Source organism: Ammospiza nelsoni, chromosome Z, assembly GCF_027579445.1.
Source record: "Ammospiza nelsoni isolate bAmmNel1 chromosome Z, bAmmNel1.pri, whole genome shotgun sequence".
In the NCBI taxonomy this organism is placed as follows: domain Eukaryota; kingdom Metazoa; phylum Chordata; class Aves; order Passeriformes; family Passerellidae; genus Ammospiza; species Ammospiza nelsoni.
Genome location: NC_080669.1, coordinates 26,204,308 through 26,225,415, shown reverse-complemented (window position 1 = coordinate 26,225,415; position 21,108 = coordinate 26,204,308). Strand labels below are relative to the sequence as shown.

Genomic DNA, 21,108 nt, shown 5'->3' with positions numbered 1-21,108 from the left:
TCCCAATTACATTTCAGACATGAATTACATGTTCCTTCCTGTAATTGGATCCAATTTAAAAAAAGTCTTTTCTCTTGTTTTCCTGCCCAGTCTTCCTTACTTGAAAAATTTTGGTGGACTATACCAGCAATGAATATAATCTTCTGCAGTTTCCCCATTTCAGCAATGACCTATAAATCAACCATTTTCTCTCCTCAAGAACTACTTTTAAAGACATGTCTTTCTAAAATTCTAGCCACAATTTTAAACACGTAGTGAATAAACCAGCTGCCTTAGGCACATATTTCCCATCCATTGTTTTTCTGGGGAAAAAGGATGACATGCTGAAAACAATTAAAGTGTAACTATTCTGGAAGGAAATTGGGAGAAATTATGATCACCTGCCATTTCTAGGTAATTAATTAGTTAATCCTAGGTTTTTGTTTAAACTCACTGATGATCGCAAATTTGATAGGATTACTGTGTTGAGTAGGTAAACACATTTGAAGATGCTCATATTGATGGTCTGCATTTGCGTAGGAATGAACACAGCATTTAAGTACAGCAAAGTAATTATGCATTAGTCACAGTTATTAAAAAACAAACCCATAATGATGTCTGCCCTACTTAAAAGGCAGCCCATGTATCCTCTTAGCTTCTTAAAACATAACCTATTTTGGAATATGGCTGCTTATTATATGGCATATTACTGAAAAAGACTGACATTTGAGAGGTTTATTTAATTGTTAACTGCTACAACTTTTCAGAAAACTTAGAGAATTTGTAAGTTGTTGCTACCAGCAAGAAAGCCCAAATTTTGAGGTGGGAGTAGGCAAAATAATGTTATTCCTGCATCCCAGTACAAAAATATTCGCTTTGAAAAGGGAACAAATGGGATTAAAGTATTCTTCCAAAATATATCCCAATGAAAGAAAACATGCTTTTTGCACCAGAGTTTATATTAGTCATCTAATATCTCTTAACCTAAAGCAATTTCGCTACCTATTTTAAGTTAACTATTTTCATGTGCAGTAATTAATTGTTAAGTTTGTTTTAATTAATAAAAAAAAATAGGTTAGTAGTTCCTACAAGCTTTCTTGAGTAAATGGGACTCCTGAGAATCCACTTTTGAGATCTGCTTCTGCTCCAGTGGTTCTGACTGAATGAGTAGGTGAGGTAAAGTGTCCCAATAAAAAACACAATAATAGATCTATTCTCTATGACCTGCACTATTTTATATGAGCTCTTGATTATATCTTGGTATATTACCTACTGACAGGGAAAAATTTCTAAGAATAGCAACATGATGCTTAATCATAAACAAGAACGAATAAAGTTGAAGCCAGTAGATGATGGTCTCAGCAGCTGTACTTTTAAAGCATCATTCAAATGAAGTTAAGAGATCCATCTGATTACTCAAGTACTAGATTGCAAAGAATTTTTTTCTCTTGCTACTACCCCTGTGTATGTACACGGGTAGTACAGCAACCTGTGTGAGTGAGGAGGATTCCAATTAGAATAACACTGCTAGCTGCTCTTTATAACCTCTACAGGGCAGTCCCTTGGCACTGTTTGGCACAGCTGATTTATAGATAAATGCTGCAGGGAACTGGACAGGTTTTCCTCCAGGGCCCTCTAAACATGCAGTCATGTCTACAGAGGCTGATCTAGGTGGGGTGTGGAAGAAATACATACTGCTGACTGCACTGCTAGACTGTACTACTCTGTCAAAGTTGGACATAATACCTTGAAGATGGATGGTAAGAGTCCATTGACAGCCTCAGCTGAAGGCTGTGAAGAAGCCTGGTCATCAAACAGAAAACATCAAGGGACAATCTTCACACCATATGCTACCTGCATCCCATGGAACTAATGAGGATCAGAGGGTTCATAAGCCTTGACAGATTGCACTGATTTCAGCTGGGGTAGAAGTGGCTGGTATGGAGCTTGTTTTGGATTTGTGTTGAACACAGGGTTAATAATAGAGAGATGTTTTTGTTATTGCTGAGTAGGGCTTGCACAGAGCCAAGGCCTTTTGTTCTTTTTTACTGACATGCTAGCAAGGACATTTTGAGTGTATGGGAGGCTGGGAGGAAACACAGCCAGGAAAGGTGACCCAAACTGACCAAAGCAATATTCCAAACATCCAAACATGGCATCATGTGCAGGATATAAACAGGGGGAAAGAAGAGGAAGGAGGGCATGTTTGAAGTGATGGTGTTTGTCTTCCCAAATAACTGTTGCATGTGATGGGGCCCTGCTCTCCTGGAATGGCTGAACACCTGCCTGCCCCTGGGAAGTGATTAATTAATTCCTTGTTTTGCTTTGCTTATGTGTGCAGCTTTCCTTCCCTTATTAAACCATCTTTATATCAACCAACAAGCTTTTTACCTTTTACCCTTCCAGTTCTCTCGCCACTCCTGCTCATGGGGAAACAAGCAATTGGCTGTGGGTGTCTGGGTTGCTGGATGGCATTAAACCATGACACAGATCAAATGTGACTGTTAGGTAAGTTCTTCCTGAATGCCTCAGTCTACAAGATGTTGGGTTTTCATTTGGTTGTCTCAACAGGATTACAATTCTCCTTCAAATTACACTTACTCAAATAATTTAACTATAAAAACCTGAAAACCAGTTGTTTACAGATACAATGTTGGCCTTTTTTGCCTTAGGGCATTAAGTTCAGACTTTTCAATCTCAAAAATGCTCAAATGAATCATATATTTTAGTGATACTACATCAAAAAGGGAAAATACTCCACCTACACAATAGTTTATTTAAAATAACATAAGGTCGTTTATATGAGGAATTTACATAACATCATTAGAGCTCTGATACATTATTCTATCCTTCTGTTTTCTTACTAAGCTGTATTTATTGAGACTGAATCATGTTAGAACACACTATAAGAAGTCAATATAATTCTGGCAAAAATTAGAACTAACAAGTCTTTTCAGTATGCAAGCTGGCACTGAAGTTTTCATTTGTTTTTGTATTATGGCAGTAACAGCTGGCTAGCTGGAATATAAATCTATATTGGAAAATTTTTTTAAAAAGCTAATATGCCAGCTCCCACTAATTGTCACTATAATATTAAAAAAAAGGTTCAGTGGAGAGGCTACCACATATACAAGAAAGACTTAAAATCAGAGTTTGTAGAACAAGTTTGTTAGAACAAATATTTACAAAAAACGTAACAGAAAACTATGCATAAGAAAAGACTCTGCAGTTATCACTCACTACTGAGTATATTTGAGAAGATAAATTTTGAGAAAACACAACATGGTTCTTCTTGAGTTAGTGCAACTACTGACAGAAGGCTGCGAACAACACTAACACATCACTTCTTTTCTCAGCAATGCTCATCTCTGCAGGTCCAGGCAGCACAGCTACAAGAGTTCATGAAGCCATGAACTTTCCAATCCTATTTCACAAACAGCAGTCTAATGTAACACTTAAAAAAATAAACCTCAAAATGATCTGTTAATAAAATACAGCCCTCTTTTTGGTATTGAACTATCCCTTTATTAGTTATTTGCAGACTGAAAGAGTAAAAAATGAAGCAATTTGCATCTATCTGACTGGCTGACGTAAGGTATAAGAAGTGAATGCTGCAGAGAACTGTGCATCCCTACATATTTTTTTCTCCCAAAGATTAAAAATGTTCCATGATTGTCTCAGATCTGCATTGCTGATAGGCAGCTGGCTATAGATAGGGTGAAAGGCAGTAAAACAGCTGATACTTAGAACAGTGTTTGTCATATGAGACAAGAGAATTTGGAGATAACAATTAAATAGTTTCAGTAACACATACACAGATAATTTGGGTTTTTCTTTGACTATTATTTTCACTACCTTTTAAAAACTGAATTTTAGAAATATATACAATAATACACTAAAACACCTATCTGGTAAGAGTGAACATGTGTTGGTATTTTCTAAAGTTCATGATCAAAACAAATCGCTGCTCCCTCCACCCCAAATCAGAAAACTTGATCATATTACCTCTCTGGAACAGGATATTTAGGACATAACTTGGCAGCCCTTGGGTCTGTTGTATATTCTGATGGCTGTAGTTCATAGCTACACAGAGTGGATCCTGTTGAAAAGTAAAAGAAAATATTGGTACAGAAAACAAATTTTAAAAACCACTAATATTCTTTGCAAACAGCATTAAAACTGATACAGGGTGCTAATTCTGCACCTCCTCATGTCATTACCACAAAGTTTTGCTACAGTTCCTCCTGTAATGTGGTAAATCAAGCCCAACACAGCTGTCAGTAAAATACAATGACGCTCTCCATCTAGCTTTGGGTTTTCCAAAGTCTGAGTATTTGAATGGAGAACACTAACTCACAATGTGGTGTAAAAGAGGACACAAAATACTGTGAAGCCCTCCTCCCCCTACTATTCCACCATGCTTTTCTTGATAATTTTTAATGCATGAATATTGCATAACATAACATTTATGATAGAAAGAAAATATTCCTGTGTTTGCAGGGGTTTTTTGTGCATGTGTATTCAAAATACAACTTGTCTATAGATTTCAGGGACAGAAACAAAAATAAACCAAACTGACAAAGTTAGGAAGTTGGCTGAGAAATAACAGCTCTGCATTACATATCCAAAACTTCTTAAAAGCTGAACTCTCTCCATAAACAAATTGGTATGGCACAGTAAAGATCAAGTTGCCTAGAACGAAATTCAAACATAAATTAAGTTTTCCTTTGTACCTGACACTTGCTTAATGGAAGTGCCTTACCTAGGAGAGATTTCTTTCAATTTATCTATAATGAAGACACTGAACATCTGACCCAATGCTTCTAGGAAATCAGAAACTTCCAAATCAGATTGGAGCCCTGGTATATCAGCAATTCAGAGGTAAGGAAGCCTCAAATGATATAAGCTGCCTATCAAAAGATTAATTTCCTTCCAAGCTGCTTTCCTAATAGATTGCTTACTTCCAAGTGCAAGGGCTTTTAATACATAGCTTTTAGTGTCCTTTTCCCCTATGCAATACACTAAGGACTTATCTTAATAAAGACTTATCTGAATCTTAATCATCAATATAAATATTCAATTCCTTCCATTATTAAAGTCTCCTCTTCAGGAATAGTTTGTATAATAGAGTCCTGAAAGCTGGATCTGGATAATACACATACACTATTACCCAAAATACACCAAGAATTTTGACAAACAGCTTTATCTTGGCCTGCATTACACTGAACAAAACTATTATATGTAGAAGTTATAGAATATTATTTGCAGAAGTTTTATCTATCATTGCTACATTTGTACCTCTATGAAGAGACCTGTTCTACTCACATACTGAAACAGCAGAGAGCCTATTTAGCAGCTTCAGCTGCTCTCTGTCTAAGGCAGTCACTATTTAAGTACGACTTCTACAAAGTAGTTTTTTGGAAGCCAGTCCAAACCACCAAATGCACTATTGGAGAGAGATAGATCTCCTACAAAGAGAAGACAGGAGGTGAAACATCTGAAATGCATTTTCAATTATACTTTCATTATGAATCCTTATGCCTCTGCTTGCTTATGTGGAAAACACGGCATGATATAAACATAAACAGATATCACAAAAAACATTCCTTAGATCTTAGTTGTAAATGAAGTATCTAAAATGCATCTAAATCTACAGGTTTTTCTTAAAAACAGAAAGAAAATTTACTTTTATTTTGCTCTGAATATAGGTCAAAATATAAGTTATAAATGTGGTTGACAGCCAGCTGAGCCAGCTGTGCCCAGGCAGCCAAGAAATCCAATGGCATCCTGGCCTGTATCAGCCATAGTGTGGCCAGCAGGGCCAGGGCAGTGACTGTCCCCTCTGTACTTGGAACTGGTGAGGGCACCCGTCCTATCCTGTGTCCAGGTCTGGATGCCTCCCTGCAAGAAAGACACTGAGGTGCTGGAGTGTATCCAGAGAAGGGCAATGGAGTAGGTGAAGGGTCTGGAGCACAAGTTCTATGAGGAGTGACTGAGGAAGCTGGGGGTGTTTAGCCTGGAGAAAAAAGAGGCTCAGGGGTGACCTTATAACTCTCTATAACTCTCTGAAAGGAGGCTGTAGCCAGGTGGGGATTGGCCTCTTTTCCCAAGTAATAAAACACAGGGCAAGAGGAAATGGCATCAAGTTGTGCCAGGGAAAGTTTAGACTGGGTATTAAGAGTAATTTTTTCACCAAAAGGTTTGTCAAGCATTGGAACAGGCTGCCCAGGGAAGCAGTTGAGCCCCCATCCATGGAGGTACTTAAAAGATGTGGAGAAATGGAGCTTAGGTAAATAGTTGAGTGGTGGACTTGATGACCTTAAGGGTGTTTTCCAGCCTTATGACTCTCTGGTTATGATTCTAAGGCGAGAATAAAGAGCTCTATAGGAAGAAGAAGGATATGTGTTATGCGGACAAGTGTATATAGATTCATGACACAGTGTTTGGAGCCAGCTTGGCCATTCTGCCAAATGACCAATGTGAACTACAGTTTTAAGTATCCTATGAAAAGGTTCCCAGATCTAAACAAGCTTAAGGGACAGGGCTGGTCTGTGGATGCCCATGCTCCCTTTGACTTCTAGCAGTTCAGGCATGAGAGAAAAAGGGCAGGATTTACTACAGGGAGGAAAGGCAACTCTTTGTACAAATGTGCATCTGAAGACCTGTTTGGATCACAAGCGTAAACAAAGCAAAATCAAATGCCAGACACCCTGATGTGCATACAGGTCACAAGCCATTCAAGTAGGACCTGTAGGGTAAGCCAATACACTCCTGGCTGTAGAGTAAAACGGAAACACCTTGGTAGGTCTCTCTGGAAGCCAACAGTATATTCCCTCCTGCCATGCCTGACAACTCAGGCTGCCACTACCATGTCTTGCCTGGGAACTGCTTTTGGGCTACTCTGGATCTTTTCCCTTTAGATGCCTAACTCACAGCACACTTCTTTAGTCACAGTCAAGCAGAAAAATATTTTCATGTAGCTTGTCAAACAAAAGATCTTAACTACCGTGCCTTTAAAGAAACTACCAGTCCCACAGCTGAAATAACGCCCATGAGATTATTTGTCCTTTTGTCCCAAATTATTAGAAACTCTAACTATTCCAGTAAATATTTATTTATTTATACTCTGAAAACCTTCTCTAATACTGTGTAAGAGAGCTTTAGAACTCAAATGTGTGCTTGAATTATGTCACTTTACACTTAAAACTGATTTCTTCACAAAAGAGCCTGTGTGCATCACTGAATAGAAATTTACATTTTCTAGGGTGAGAGAGAAGAATGAACAGCCTTGTCAAACCTTCCACTCTATATTAGTTACTCTGGGTTAGCAGAGACCAACATAGCCCATCTTTTTGTTGCTGTTCAAGTTGGTAAGGCCAGAAAAAGTTGAAGGAAACATTTGCGTCATCTTGCTGAGATAGTTAGTTTATCAAAGATACTACTTTCATTCCTAAATGAGTATCATTCAAGTATTTCAAAACCAGTATGAGCAGTATACAGAGAACAAACTAAAAGATCACTGATATAATACACCCTTTGCTTCCTACAGCAATGCACATATTTCTTCTGGAGAAACCCTTAGGCAAATGACATCAAACTGTCCTACAAGGATTAGATTTCAGATCCCAACATGTTGTAACATTAAGAAAAATACTTCTAAACTATGCAGAGCATCAGTATTTGGGCTACTGGTGAGCACAGAGTAGTGTGCCCGACCTGTGTGCACACTTTGGCCCCACAATCCTGTTATTTGGTGGTTTCACACACAAAGTGATATCATGGAGACATACAAACATTTCTGTTCCATGGTTTCTTTTCAATGAATAGAATTGCTCCAGCCACTAGAATATACTGGAGCCGTAACTGGAGCAAAGTACCTCAAAAGACAAACTTCCAACCTAGCTGTAGAATAGAAACTTCTTTTCGAAGCCTCCTTTCTGTTTTGCTGAGGTTTGGATTAGTAAGGAGCTAAACAGCCATTATCTCTAGCACTCAAAGAAAACAGCTATATTTACCCCAATCTTATATATAAAGATGCTGTAGAAAGCCAGGACTTTTACTTCAAAAGGGGTTTTGGATTCCATTCTGGGAGTTCAGCAGTGTCTGCCCATCTATCAACACTTATTAACAGCAACTAAAACAAGGACTTCAATATCTAGAAACATGGACTCATATTCAGAGTCAAGGACTTAAGCAGAAAAATACAAAACTATGCAGAGACAACAGGGATAGCTTCAGTACCAGGAGCAGCTCAGTCACCTTAGGAGTTTAGGAGTATGTTCTTTTAAATTACAAAGAACTCCAAGCAGCTCTACATATCCCTCTCACATACATGTGACAAAGCACAGTTCGAGAGACTACAAACCACTGTTTTGATAGAGTAATTTATATGAACTTCCATTCTGAGTCTGATATCGTGCATGTATTGTGCACTTACATGGCATGACACGTGACATGTTTAATGATTTCTTTGCCTGTGTCTTTCACACTGGTGATGAGCCCAGAAGGCCCCAGTGCCCAGAGCTGGAGGACCATGGCAGGGAGAATGATAAACGTCCAGTTGACCCCAAATTTGTGTGGGATCTGCTGCTCCAGCTGGATCCTCATGTATCTATCTGGCTTTATGATGGCATTCATCCAAGAATACTCAAAGAGCTGTTTGATGTCATTGCAAGGCCTCTCTCAATAATTTTTGAACAGTCTTGGGTATCTGGGGAGCTCCCAGCTGACTGGAAGCTGGCTAAGACTGTCTCAATGTTCAAAAAGGGCAAGAAGGATGACCCTGGAAACTACAGGCCTATCAGTCTCACTTCACTGCCTGGTAAAATGATGGAGAAGATTATTCTGGGAGTTCTGAAAAACACCTGAATGACACCACAACCATTGTCAGAGCCAGCACAGCTTCATGAGAGCAAAGTCCTGCATGTCCAACATGACTGCCTTCTAGGACAGGCTGGTTGATCATGGGAAGCCAGATGATGTGATCTTTATAGATTACAGTAAAGTTTTTGATACTGTCTCTCAGTCTCTCAGAGGACCTTTCTGCAGAAAATGTCCAGCCCACAGCTGGATAAACACATCATGTGGTGGGTGAGCAGCTGGCTCAGGGGTCAGGCACAAAGGGCTGCAGTGAACGGGGTGACATCAGACTGGTGTGACCTGTCACTAGTGGGGTTCCACAGGGCTTCATCCTTAGGTCTTATCTTCATCTCATCCTCTGCTCTTGAACATCTTAATAAACAACTTGGACACAAGACTTAAAGGCCCAAAGTAAGTTTGCTGGTGATACAAAACTGGGAGGAGACAGTCACTCCCTTAAAAGCAGAGGCCTTGTAGAGAGGAGTCAAAAAATGACAGGGCTGGGAAATTACCAACTGTATGAAGTTTAAGAAAGACAAATACTGGACTCTACACCTAGGAGAGGAAAAACCTGGATGTATGGACAGACTGAGGAATAAGACCCTGGAGAACAGTGCTGCAGACAGGGACCTGGAGGTCACTGTCAAGGGCAAGTTGGACATAAGTGAGCAGTGCCCTGGCAGCCAGGAGGGTCAGCTCTGTCCTGGGGTGCATCAGGCACAGCATCACAGCTGGGCAAGAGAGGGGATTGTCCTGCTCTGCTCTGCACTGGGGCAGCCTCATCTTAAAGGCTGGGGGCAGTTTTGGATGCCACAGTATAAAAAAGATACTAAGTGCTGGAAGAGTGGCCAAAGGAGGGCAACTGAGATGATGAAGAGACATGAGGAGAAGCTGTGTGAGAAGTGGCTGAGGTCACTTGATTGGTTCAGCCTGGAGGAGACTGAGAGGAGACTTTATCACAGTTTGTAACATCCTTGTGAAGGGAAAAGGAGGAGCAGGGACTGATCTCTTCTCTGCAGTGACCAGTGAAAAGACCTGAGGGAATGGCCTGAAATTGTGTCAGGGGAGGTTTAGGTCAGGTTCACCCAGAGGGTGGTTGGGAACTGGAACAGGCTCCCCAGGGAAGTGGTCACAGCACCAGGCTGACAGAGTTCAAGTAGTGTTCAGACAATAATGTCATGTACATAGGCATGATTCTTGGGGTATCCTGTCCAGGGCCAGAAGGTGGACTTCATGGTCCCTTGTGGATCTCCCCAACTCAGCACATTCTATAGTGATTGATAACTGACTTCTAAAAAGCCATATGATGAAGCAGAGCTTATAGTTCAAAAACTTAGTATTTTATTTCATTGCCTCCTTTACAAGTAACATCCTATTAGTTCATTAAGTTCTCTGACACAGGAATAAAACTCATAGACACAGAAATGTGCAGAAATGTTAGCAGCAATGAGACTGTTAAAATCACAACTCACCTCTGGACTTTCAGCCCAGCTCTGCTCTTGAGTTCTGGGCGTTTTATGACTAAGTTCACCAATTAAAACTTAGTTAACATTGTGAATACATGACTCACAGATGATTATGCTTGACCAACCAACCTATGCAATAAAGGCTAGAGTATGATATTGATACTGATAGAGGTGCAGTTCAGAAGGACAAAGCTCCCAGACTCTCACAAGGACAAAATTCTTAACACTTTTCTATATTTCTCACCCCAGAACTTGCCTGAAATCCATATGTCAAACTCTATCAACTCTAAATTGTTAATCTGAAACATACTAACCATTCAAAGCTTCATGCAATGAGACAACTTGGTATGCTACAAATAATTGGATATTACCGTAGCATATTATGGACTAGAAACGCAGCATAGAAAAGTGGCAGCTTAAAATACCGTCTCATGTATATAGCTGCTGCAAATTCCAGAGCCAAAAAACACAGAACTGGTAGGATGCCAAATACTACTTCCACAGAAGGTGGTATTTACTATTCTTTGCTGAGTTCTGTCAGTAAGAAAACAATGCTGCACGACCCCAGAAAAAGCATGCTTATGGCAAGTAATTATATGATACTCTCTTCATGGACTCCTGTCAAATGGAAAAGGGTTCAGATCACCATGAAACAAACCACATCATGTTGACCAGACTCTATTCTTTGACTGCTAGGCCTGACAATAGTAATTTTAGCCAATCTACAACTATAGGAAGTAATTCTACTCAGAACACAAGCACTAAGCACAGAAGTTTACGATTGTATAAATTTCCTATTTACCTATTTTAGAACAAAAATATTCCAAGAGCAGACACATAATGACTAAGAAAACACAAACTCCACTTCTTAGCCAGAGATTTTAATGGGGTCTAAAGTATCAGATGAAGTGGAAGCACCAGAGGATTGCACAAACATACCTAAACATTGCTGCTATGCCTTTTGCAAATTGAGCAGGAATAGAGATAGAAGACCAATAAGGACAGAACTGAACCTTGACAACTAAATCTGATTTCTGGGCCCTAGCAAAATAGTGATGCCTTGAGATAAGTAAAAAGGCAAGGACAGACCACTTTGCAGTCAGGACTCGTCAGATTAATATGACAGAACTGTTCTCAGAAAAGAAAAGCTTCATTCTCTCCTACCCACTGCTGCCTTCCAGAAGCACAGTAGGTGTTTTCAAGGAAGAAAAGTAAGGTTTATATGTATCTTTAGCTCTAGTTGTTGCAGAGAGACGTATCACCACTTCTTTAAAACGATGAGCATCAAAGGGCAGGAGAAATTACAGATGCTTTTATAAATAAATATGGGACTGAAGTGAAAGTAAGCATTCTCCAATGCCTGCAAGAATATTCCAAGAGAGATCCATCACAAAACCTCATTAGTTAGGTCTTCAAAAGTCTCTAGAATTGAAGACCACAAAGAGAGCTACTGTGATAGATCTTAAAACATGCTGTTACAAATAAGAGTATGGAAAAAAGAAAATCTTGCTTCAGAATTCATGTATCTATATATATATGTATTTTGAGTTGTAATTAAAAAAATAAGACAATACTCTTCACTTTCTCCTATTCTTAACAGTACAGAGTTGAAAAATACTAATTTACCTATTCCTCCATTCGTATTTCTTCCAGTGCTAAATAAAACCAGCTATTCTGGAATCAAATCAAGAATACATCTAGTCAAGTAGCAGATGTTTCTCCTACCATATCTTTAGCTCTGCACAACTTAAAACTTAAGGATACTCTTTAGTGCTAACTAAACACCCACAGAGAGTTTGTATTTCCTATTCTAAGAGAATTATTCTAAGAGTTCATCTTTTTTTGTTTTTGAAATATCCTCATGGCAATTAACCCTAACTTGTGTGCAAAAAATCTGTCTCTTTGATGCTTAGTGATTTCATTTTGATCTCTAGTTTCACATTACTCAGGTTATGAGATGAAGGAACAATAGTTTTTCAACCTTCTCAAAGATATTCCTGCTTTTAATGACTTTACTCTTCCTGATAGTTTTCTCTTCTACAGACAGAAGAAATCACTGGTCCTTTTATAATGATAATCCTTGTTTCCCTTGTCAGTATGTATGTGTGTGTATATATATATATATACATATATATGTTTATATATACATATTTATGTTTGTGTACAAATTTAAAAAATTATAAAAAATATTAAAAAATTATAAAAAGAAATTATATATAAAACACAGCCTTTATGATGCCAACATAGCAGGAGTTTACAAAAAATGCAGTCCCTCTTCACAATTCATAAACATTACACTTTCAGACAATGCTGCGCCTCCAACTTAATCCTCTTGTGATCCTCAGTAGTTTCACAATCTTTTCCCGAAGTATCAATAACCACTTTAAATTAAAACACCACTCGCATAACAATAGGTTCCCACCCCTTCATTCTGGGGACATTCCTTTTGATTTGACATTTTATTCCATGCAATTGACAGCAGCGGGTTTTTCCATACAATTCTAAATTTCAGTGGTACAACAGACATGACCACATTCCATAGTCACAACAAGATTTATAACCTCATTGTTTCTTCCCTTTTCCAAATGGTTTATTAATGTGATCAATAACAAAACACAGCATTATTGGAGGACTCCACATGCTGTCACTTTCTCTTGAGGAAACAATTTAATTCTAACTAGAGAATACATTTGCAGTACAACACAAACCTGATGGACAGTTCAGGTAACAAGACCGAGTACCAGTAGATGACTCTGAATCTCAAAACTTCTCAAAATGTACTTTTACTCTAGTCAATAAAAAAATGACACTCAAAATTAACATACCCAGGTTTCCAAAGACCTGTGGGTGCAGAATTGCTTTAAGCATAAGGTATCTGTAACTAACACAGTACATCGTACTTCAGGAAAATTACAAGAAAAGGATTAAGTTTTAAGCAGCATACTCTCACTGAAAACTAAGGCAAGGAGAAAAAGAGCAGACAAAAAATGTCAAAAGCTCACAGTGACCCACGTAACAGCTATTTCTAAACCAAGTGCCAACAGGAACACATGAATATGTCATTATCTTCAAACAAAAGAAAAATCCTTTTTGTTTCGCCTGTGGTTCCTTCTCATAGCTCAGAGATATCACCTGCTCAGATTTAGCAGACTGATTTCCTTTATTGATCTATTTCAGGTCAGTCTCTATAGCAAATTTAATGAAGCATTCCTCTGGCTCTGTGCAGACACAGGCCACTAGCTTGGTCTAGCTACAGAATTCTGACAACAGAAATGCCTGCCACAATGCTGCAAAATAAAAATTTCATTTTAGGTTCTTAAATATGCATTTGTTATTTAAACAACAAATAGGAATAGTAGTTCCAACACTGAGTAGGCACTATAGTTATCACTGAATTAAACACAATGGAAATTATAGCCACTTGTCTAGTGTTTCTCTTTAATAATGACACTTCATTACTCATTCGGCACAGTCATACATTAATTATATCTTCAAGGATATTTCAAAATGCTTTAGCAAGTCCTTGAAAACATCAATGCAGTATTTCATGGACATCAAGTTTTGAAGCATCAATTTGGTTTCTGGGAAAGACAGCTTTCAGTCACACTACTCAAAATACATAATTTTTTAAGGGCAAAAACCAACAAGAACATTGAACCACAAGTACTCTGTGCCTGAGCTGTTCTATTGGGTGAGAAAATCCTGGGGAGAGCAACAGCAGTCAGTTCACAACACATAACATTCTCAGTTGTGTCCAACCATTAGCTCTACAAAATCAAGTACTAGCATGGCTGTTTGAGAACAGCATTGCAAAATTTCTCAGGTAACACTGCATCTTCCTGTGCCACTTTCAGGAGTTGCTCCAGAATACTTCTGTATTTTACAGCTTGCATCTCTGTACAAGTCAAGATCTGAGTGGACAAGTGCCCAGCTTTCTTTTTCCCTTTTTCCTCCTCTTGTAAAAGGTCCCAGCTGGTTCCAGTTTTCTGGGTGTGAATTATTATGAAGACATTAAAGGTATGTGCTTTCTTGTGTTCTCAAAATCAGCTTGGCTTTGCAAGGGATGGGCTTCTTCTCTTTCTTGATGGGAAGGTACTGCAAATGCACGACCTGACTGTGAGAGGCCAAGTGAGGTAGGGGTGGGAGTGAAGTTATTGCCCTGAAATGGTGCTGTGTTATTCACAAAAATCAGCTCCTTTTCCCAAATTACAGCAGAAGAACAAGGGCATCATTACTGATTCAGAAAGCTAAAAGGCTTTATCATGAAATGGTCTTCTTGCCTCAAGCAAGCATTTTCCCTGCCCTAAATGCTTATTTATAATCTCACTTGCAGAACTGCACAACAAACGTATGAGCTCTGCCATACGTGTTCTGAATCTTTGGGATTGGTAGTTCTGTCCTTTTGTGTTGAGGCAATCAAGTGCATGCCTCGCTTTAGTAAAAATACTATAAATGCTAAGCTAGCTGCAAATTCATATGTGCTATTGATAAAATCACTAGCCAATACAAAGATGTTTTAATATGCTTTACTGTTACAGGGCTTACAAGTGTTTTTCAGGGTGAAGAGAGAGGCGAGAATGTTGACTTCATGTTCAGAAGGCTTGATTTATTATTTTATGCTGTATACTACATTATTACTATGCTAATAGGAATAGAGAGAAAAGTTCTCAGCAACTGGTTAAGCTAAGAATAGAAAAGGAATGAATAACAAAGGTCTGTGTCTCAGCAGAAAGCAAGAACAGCACTGCCGTGAGTGGTCAGTAAATCCAAACATCCACGGGAGACCAATCACGGATCCACCTGTTGCATTCCACAGCAGCAGGTAACCATTGTTTACATTTGTTGCTGAGGCCACAGCTTCTCAGAAAGGGGAAAAATCCTAAAGAAAGGATTTTTATGAAAAGATGTCTGTGACACTTTACATGTTACAGCTCTTCATAAAGATGTTTAGATTAAAAAACACATTTATTTGAACTTACCACACCACTGCTTGGTGGGCAACTGAGGCACAATAGGTGATTTCTTTGGGCTGAGGAAGGGTTCTTAAGCCGTAATTCCTTTATGAATTTCAAGATGCATGGACAAGTAAGGTGATTTCAGGGATGGCATTCGAGCCAGGTGAAAACGGCCAACTCTACAAAAGCACATGCCACAACCTACACAATCTGTCACCAGATAATTGCTATTTTCAGGATGGAGAAAGGGTTAAAGCTTTCAGAAAGGCTCAACAGAGCAAAATTAAGAGCTGACTGCATTCTTTACCTATACATTTAAAACATTACGAGGCAGTTTGGTTTTTTTTTTGGAATGTCAGAAGTTGTGAGCCTGAGAAAATTCAGCACCAATTATCACAAAACCAAACAGATTTGTCCTCCTCCTTCAGAACTTGACAGCGGAACTGTATTTTCTAACTATACATCATCACAAACACAGAAATTGAAATTAAGCTCTTTGCAGTCATGTTCAAGGTCCTCAGATTTCATTATTACTATTACTATTTTTACAGTGGAGTTAATGGTCACTTAAAATGGACTGCCAAACCCAATCCTAGCATTAATTAATTGAAATCCACTATCATAGCTACAAAATAGATCTCAGAAAAATTATTCTGCTTACTGAACAGTTTTGGTATTAATTCACTGTTCTTGCTCTGCTAAAAGGCTGAATCACACTTGAACTTTATTACTATATAAATGCAACTGTTAAAATAATCAACAATTAAGCTGTTCATTTGCTGCAAAACATCATTTTTTGTAATTTCCATAGATTGGTGAAAATTTAAGCAGAAATATAACATGAGGATAACAATATTTCTCTGAATGGTGCAATTTTAGTCATGCACAGACTTCCTCTATAAAAGGAAAGCTCATTTTGGTAAAATACCTGTCTTTGACAAGTCATATATATAATGAAAATTGGGAATTGAACTCATTAGTGATTTTGTTCTGCTCCAGCACCAGTTTTCATACTTTTGACCAAGCTCCTGGAAACTGAAAAAATTGCCTGTCATATTAATTTTTTTAAAATTATCTTTAGGTTTTAAAATCTAAAGCCTTAAGGAAAATAGAATTAGAACAAAGACTCATGAGGACAAGATGCAGCATATCATGATTTGGGAAGAGTGGTCTTTGTTGCACTTTAAAAGATAGTTATACTGAACATATGTCAGGCACAATTAATAAGAGATTTAACTTATAGAAACCATGTTGGTCATAAAGAAAGACATGTCTGAATTCCATTCCTTCAAGAGGTACTTAAACTCCACCACAAATGACCTTCACTACATAATAACAAAGAACTGGCCTGTATTAGTTAAAAAAACACAGCATGCTCGGAGAAGGAGTAAAGAATGCAAGTGTAGATATATTACTATTTTCACTTGTAATTGACAACGGTGCACTGATCACAGGAGGAAGCTGTTTGTGCAGCTCTGCAAAAGCTGTGATGCCTTACAGTAGTTCAGGTTCCTGATTCAGCTGTCAGAAGCCAGGCCTGCAGGTACAGCGCAGTGGGAGACCAAGGGCACTAACAGTAGCTCCAGGGCCATTTCAACTCACTCTGCTTTCAAACAAGAGTACTCACATACGTAGGGGGATACAGTATGGGTAAATGAAGATGGTATAGAATGTAATCTTATCTCCTAAAGAGCTGCAGCTGAGCCAATTATTAAGGAATAGGAGCAGGCCTGATTTTAACAGGCCACACCTGTAGCCAATCAGCAGTGTTATAAAAGAGTGGATTGGTTGGTTGAGGGGAGCTGGAGTCAGTTGCTGCTGTGAGGGCAAGGAAGGGTCAGTGCCTAGAGGAGATACCTACAAGAAACACCAAGGAGGTATGAAACTCTAGCAATATGGAACCTTTGCAATGTACTGATAATAGAACTCTTGCAACATAAAGACAACACACATAACCTGTGCTATTACAGAAATAAACATTTCCATTTCTTTTATGAAAAATAATCAGTTCCACTGCTTTGAACTAGGTCATCCAGACTGTCTCATTTTTAGTCAAGTACCTTGCACAGAACCATTACTGCATCATTTTAAAAGATAACTTTAGGACTGATCCCACACACTAGGAAAATGCTCCCACTTGAGTAGCTAAAAACTGCTAAAATTTCCTCAAATTAATTTTATATCTTTATTTTGTATTTCCAAAGGTTGATTATTTCTCATGCGTTTTATTCCACTGACTGCTAAATGGGAACTGAGCTAGTAATGTCAGTATTACTACAATGGAAAAAAAGTACAGCTCTTAAGGAAGATAAGGTATAATATTTCCTTTGTTAATGCAATTTGTTTCCTTTATACTTCCTTTTTAAAGAAAAGCATAAGAAAATGAAACAAAAAAACCCAAAAAAGAACAGCACAGTAGCATTGAATAAAAGCAGGAATATTTTCACACACACTGCCATACTCTGTGCCACAAGTGCCATTAAACAGCAGCACAGCTCTCACTAACCCCCTGTACATGAGAACATTTAAACAGCACTACTGTTAAGCAGCAATGTCAGAATATTTCCTTAGAAGCTGAAAACATATATAGTCAGACATTACCTCAAATGTTTGTTACATTTTGCACTCCTATTTTAAAAACAAGCTTTCCAAATTGCCCAAGACACTATCACACTAAAAGATACAGTAATGTTTTAGCTTAATGAAAAGAGCACATTATTTCCATTCATATTTCTTAATACATATTTCATTTTAAGCTCAGCTAATGCATGAGTCTTTTTTCAGATCCTGCAAAACATGAACAAAGACAAACCTATTTTTTTCATACCATTAGTTTCTGCAAACTTCTGTATATCAGCCAGAGTTTTCAATTCTTTCCTTGGGCAAGCTGATACACACAAGGCAATAGACTTAATCTTCTGATGTACTAGATCAATGTTGCATGGATCCAAGAAGAATACATACCTATGGAAGGAAAAAAGATAAATTACTTCTATTTTAATTAACAATTACACTGAACAAAATTTCAAACTATGGGATTCAGTCAAGACTGAGTGATTCAGTCCACCCAGAAATATAGGAAATTTGATATTATTGTAACTGTGTGGATCAAAAGAATTTATGTACTCAACATATGCACAACAAATGTATTGGTATTTATGTACCTCTGGATCACACAAAAAGGATGTTTAACTCTACCTGATTCAAGTCCATTCAAATGGTGCTACTCACAAAAACAGTAGTAGTCCTACCATGCCTCTTCACAGATATGAGTCCAAACATTCATAACCTTTTACTCCAACCTTAAACTTGACTTAGAGAATTCAAAATTTTTTCCAAAAAGACCCAACAAACTAAATAAAGTCACTCTTATTCTGCAAAAAGAAAAGGTCCATGGCTATATTAATGAATGCACATAATACCAGCAATTAAGAACAGCTTTTTAGTATAGATTGATTTTTCCATGTCATGACTAAATTAATTACTTTGGTATTTACTTAGAAATAAACTGTCTTCACATATTTTAAGTAGAATTATGTAATGCTTAAGTGCAGTATTTTAAAGATATTTTACTTGCTAACTTTTCACAATGAATGGCTGGCTATGTATATGTTTTATGACAAACATTAACCCTACAGAATTTCCAGTGATGATATAGTAGAGATGCTTTTCTCTTTGAAAGTTGAACAATTCTTAAATCCCTACAATTCTGGTGATGGACTATGCATCGAAATATTCTCTTCATATTACCTAACATCATATGAAAACACCTGAAATCTGCCACATAAAATGCCATTTCTATTTTTGTAGTCCTCATGATGGGAATTCATTCTGCAGCCAGTAAAAATCCCTTCGCTCCTAGAAAGCATTTAGGTCCTCCCTGAACACCTTCAGTCTATATGCTAATTGCTGTCTACTGTTCTATTACCCAGTGTCAGTGTACAAGAATGATTACTACGTAGTACAATCTTCCTTAGAAGTCCATCAAAACTCATGTTGTCTAAATCAACTGTAACATAGTAATAGATTACTTGCATTCTTAAAACATGAAAGTAATTTTTTGTTAATATCTTGACAAAAGTCAAGAAGTCTGAGAAACAAGTGTAAAAATGAAAATTCTATCATGCAAACACAGTAAAAGTAACTGCATGCAAGCAATAAGCCACAGTTTTCCCTTAACTTCAAGGAAAATACTCTTGAGTTGATACCAGGACATGAAATAGCTGTTTTAATTGAAGTTCCTCCAGTTGTTATCCCACACAATAAGGGTATGCAGCAGGAGAGTGTCTACTTCTTTGAGGGTATTTGGTCAAAGGAGCTACAAAGCAGAACCTACACAGTTAAACTTGATTGATATTGCAAGGGAGGCTAGGATGGGAACAAATCTGGTCAGTCTCCCTAAGTGGTAAGGACCTGTGGATTATGAAAATTTGATGATGATTTGGTGATTTTTCAGATAGTCTTATCTGGCTAAGGACTTTGCCAAATTGAGAAAAGGAAAAGGAGACAATCAGACAGAAAACTTATCCACTTAATGTTAGTAATAACAATAATCAGAAAGAAACCCTGACAATGACAGCAATTGATGGGCTATCAAGAAACTGCAGACAGGGACTTTGCGATTGATAGGGATGCAAACTCTTAAGTACAAAATGTAGGAAGGATCAGTGGGACCCTGCTAGCAGCAAAGGGAACATGCACAGGACAAGGCAGCAGACACAGGGGTGTAAAAGGGAACAGTTACATGCAAGTTGATGTTGGTCAGTATGTTATCTAACCTCAGCACCTGATCACTGCAGTCTATCTTGCCCTATTACTAAAGCTTTTAACTCTCTCTCTGCATAATTCCAGTCTCTATACAATGTGCATGGATGCTGCAAGTGCTGCAGAGATTAAGCGACAGCTACTGGGGGGACTGACATGGGTGTGAGGGATTTGGCACCAGCAGCAGGAATCAAACCATGTGTTTGGGTGCCACAGCAATGTGGTTTTAGCTACCGAAGTGAGTGGGGTCTCAGTGCCAGTCGCAGGGAGGGGTCTTGGCAATGAGCTGCTGGGGTGAGAACAATGTGTGCCTACAAAAAAAGCAGCTACAGAGGTCACAGACTCAGGATAGGTGGTCACTGCCCTTGTGGTGCTGGCTATTGATGGGGCTGTACCTTCTCCAGAACGATTTATTCAAATTATAGAAACATAGAAAATCCTGAGTTGGAAGGGACCCTGAAGGATCACTGAGTCTAGCTCCGAGTAGGGAGCTCTAGGTGAGAAGTGTTGGGTGGGCAGAGGGTCTGTGGTGTTATTTGGGGGAAACTGTGGGTCTGGGGTGCTTGTGGAATGAGTGCATGAATGTTAGGTACTTAGCACCAAACTGGATCAGCTGCTGAGAAGGGGGAACCCATAATATGGATAAGGCGCTCTGCTAGTACTTGGAGAATCTGCAACGTATCTGAGGCTGTGAACCTGGAAAGTGCCATGCGGGTGCCTAGTGACCTTCTGCACTAGTGACATTCTGCCACTGTCAGCCTTCCTTCTTTCATCACTAGGAGGAGGAGGGGACATGACTGGCTCTTGCTTATGAGCACCACTGTTGAAGGCAGCACCTTGTCACTGCCAGTTTGTGTAACCAGCTATGTCAATGTCCCATATGTTACTTTCCATCCACATCCCTCAGCCTCCGATCTCAGCAGAGACCCTGGGCTCTGGGAGCTGTAGAACTGGAGTCCAATTCCTAGACAAGAGGGTCCTCTGAATTTTCCCACGGAAACCAAATCAGGAATGTCACTATTAGCAAGATAGAACTCATCCCACTTCTACCATTATTTCAATTCAAGAGTCAAGCTATCATTTTA

The 21,108-nt window shown here is 38.5% G+C and overlaps 1 protein-coding gene across 1 annotated transcript in view; it reads right to left on the bottom strand.

Annotated features, from left to right (window-relative positions):
- The window catches only part of SLC44A1 (solute carrier family 44 member 1), a 71,598-nt gene that overhangs the window by 26,974 nt on the left and 23,516 nt on the right, over positions 1 to 21,108 (bottom strand). Inside the window, exons 4-5 of the mRNA XM_059491992.1 lie at positions 18,087 to 18,223; positions 3,985 to 4,078 (exon numbers count right to left, since the gene is read on the bottom strand). Coding sequence (XP_059347975.1) covers positions 3,985 to 4,078; positions 18,087 to 18,223 — 231 coding nt within the window. The remainder of the gene's footprint in view (positions 1 to 3,984; positions 4,079 to 18,086; positions 18,224 to 21,108) is intronic.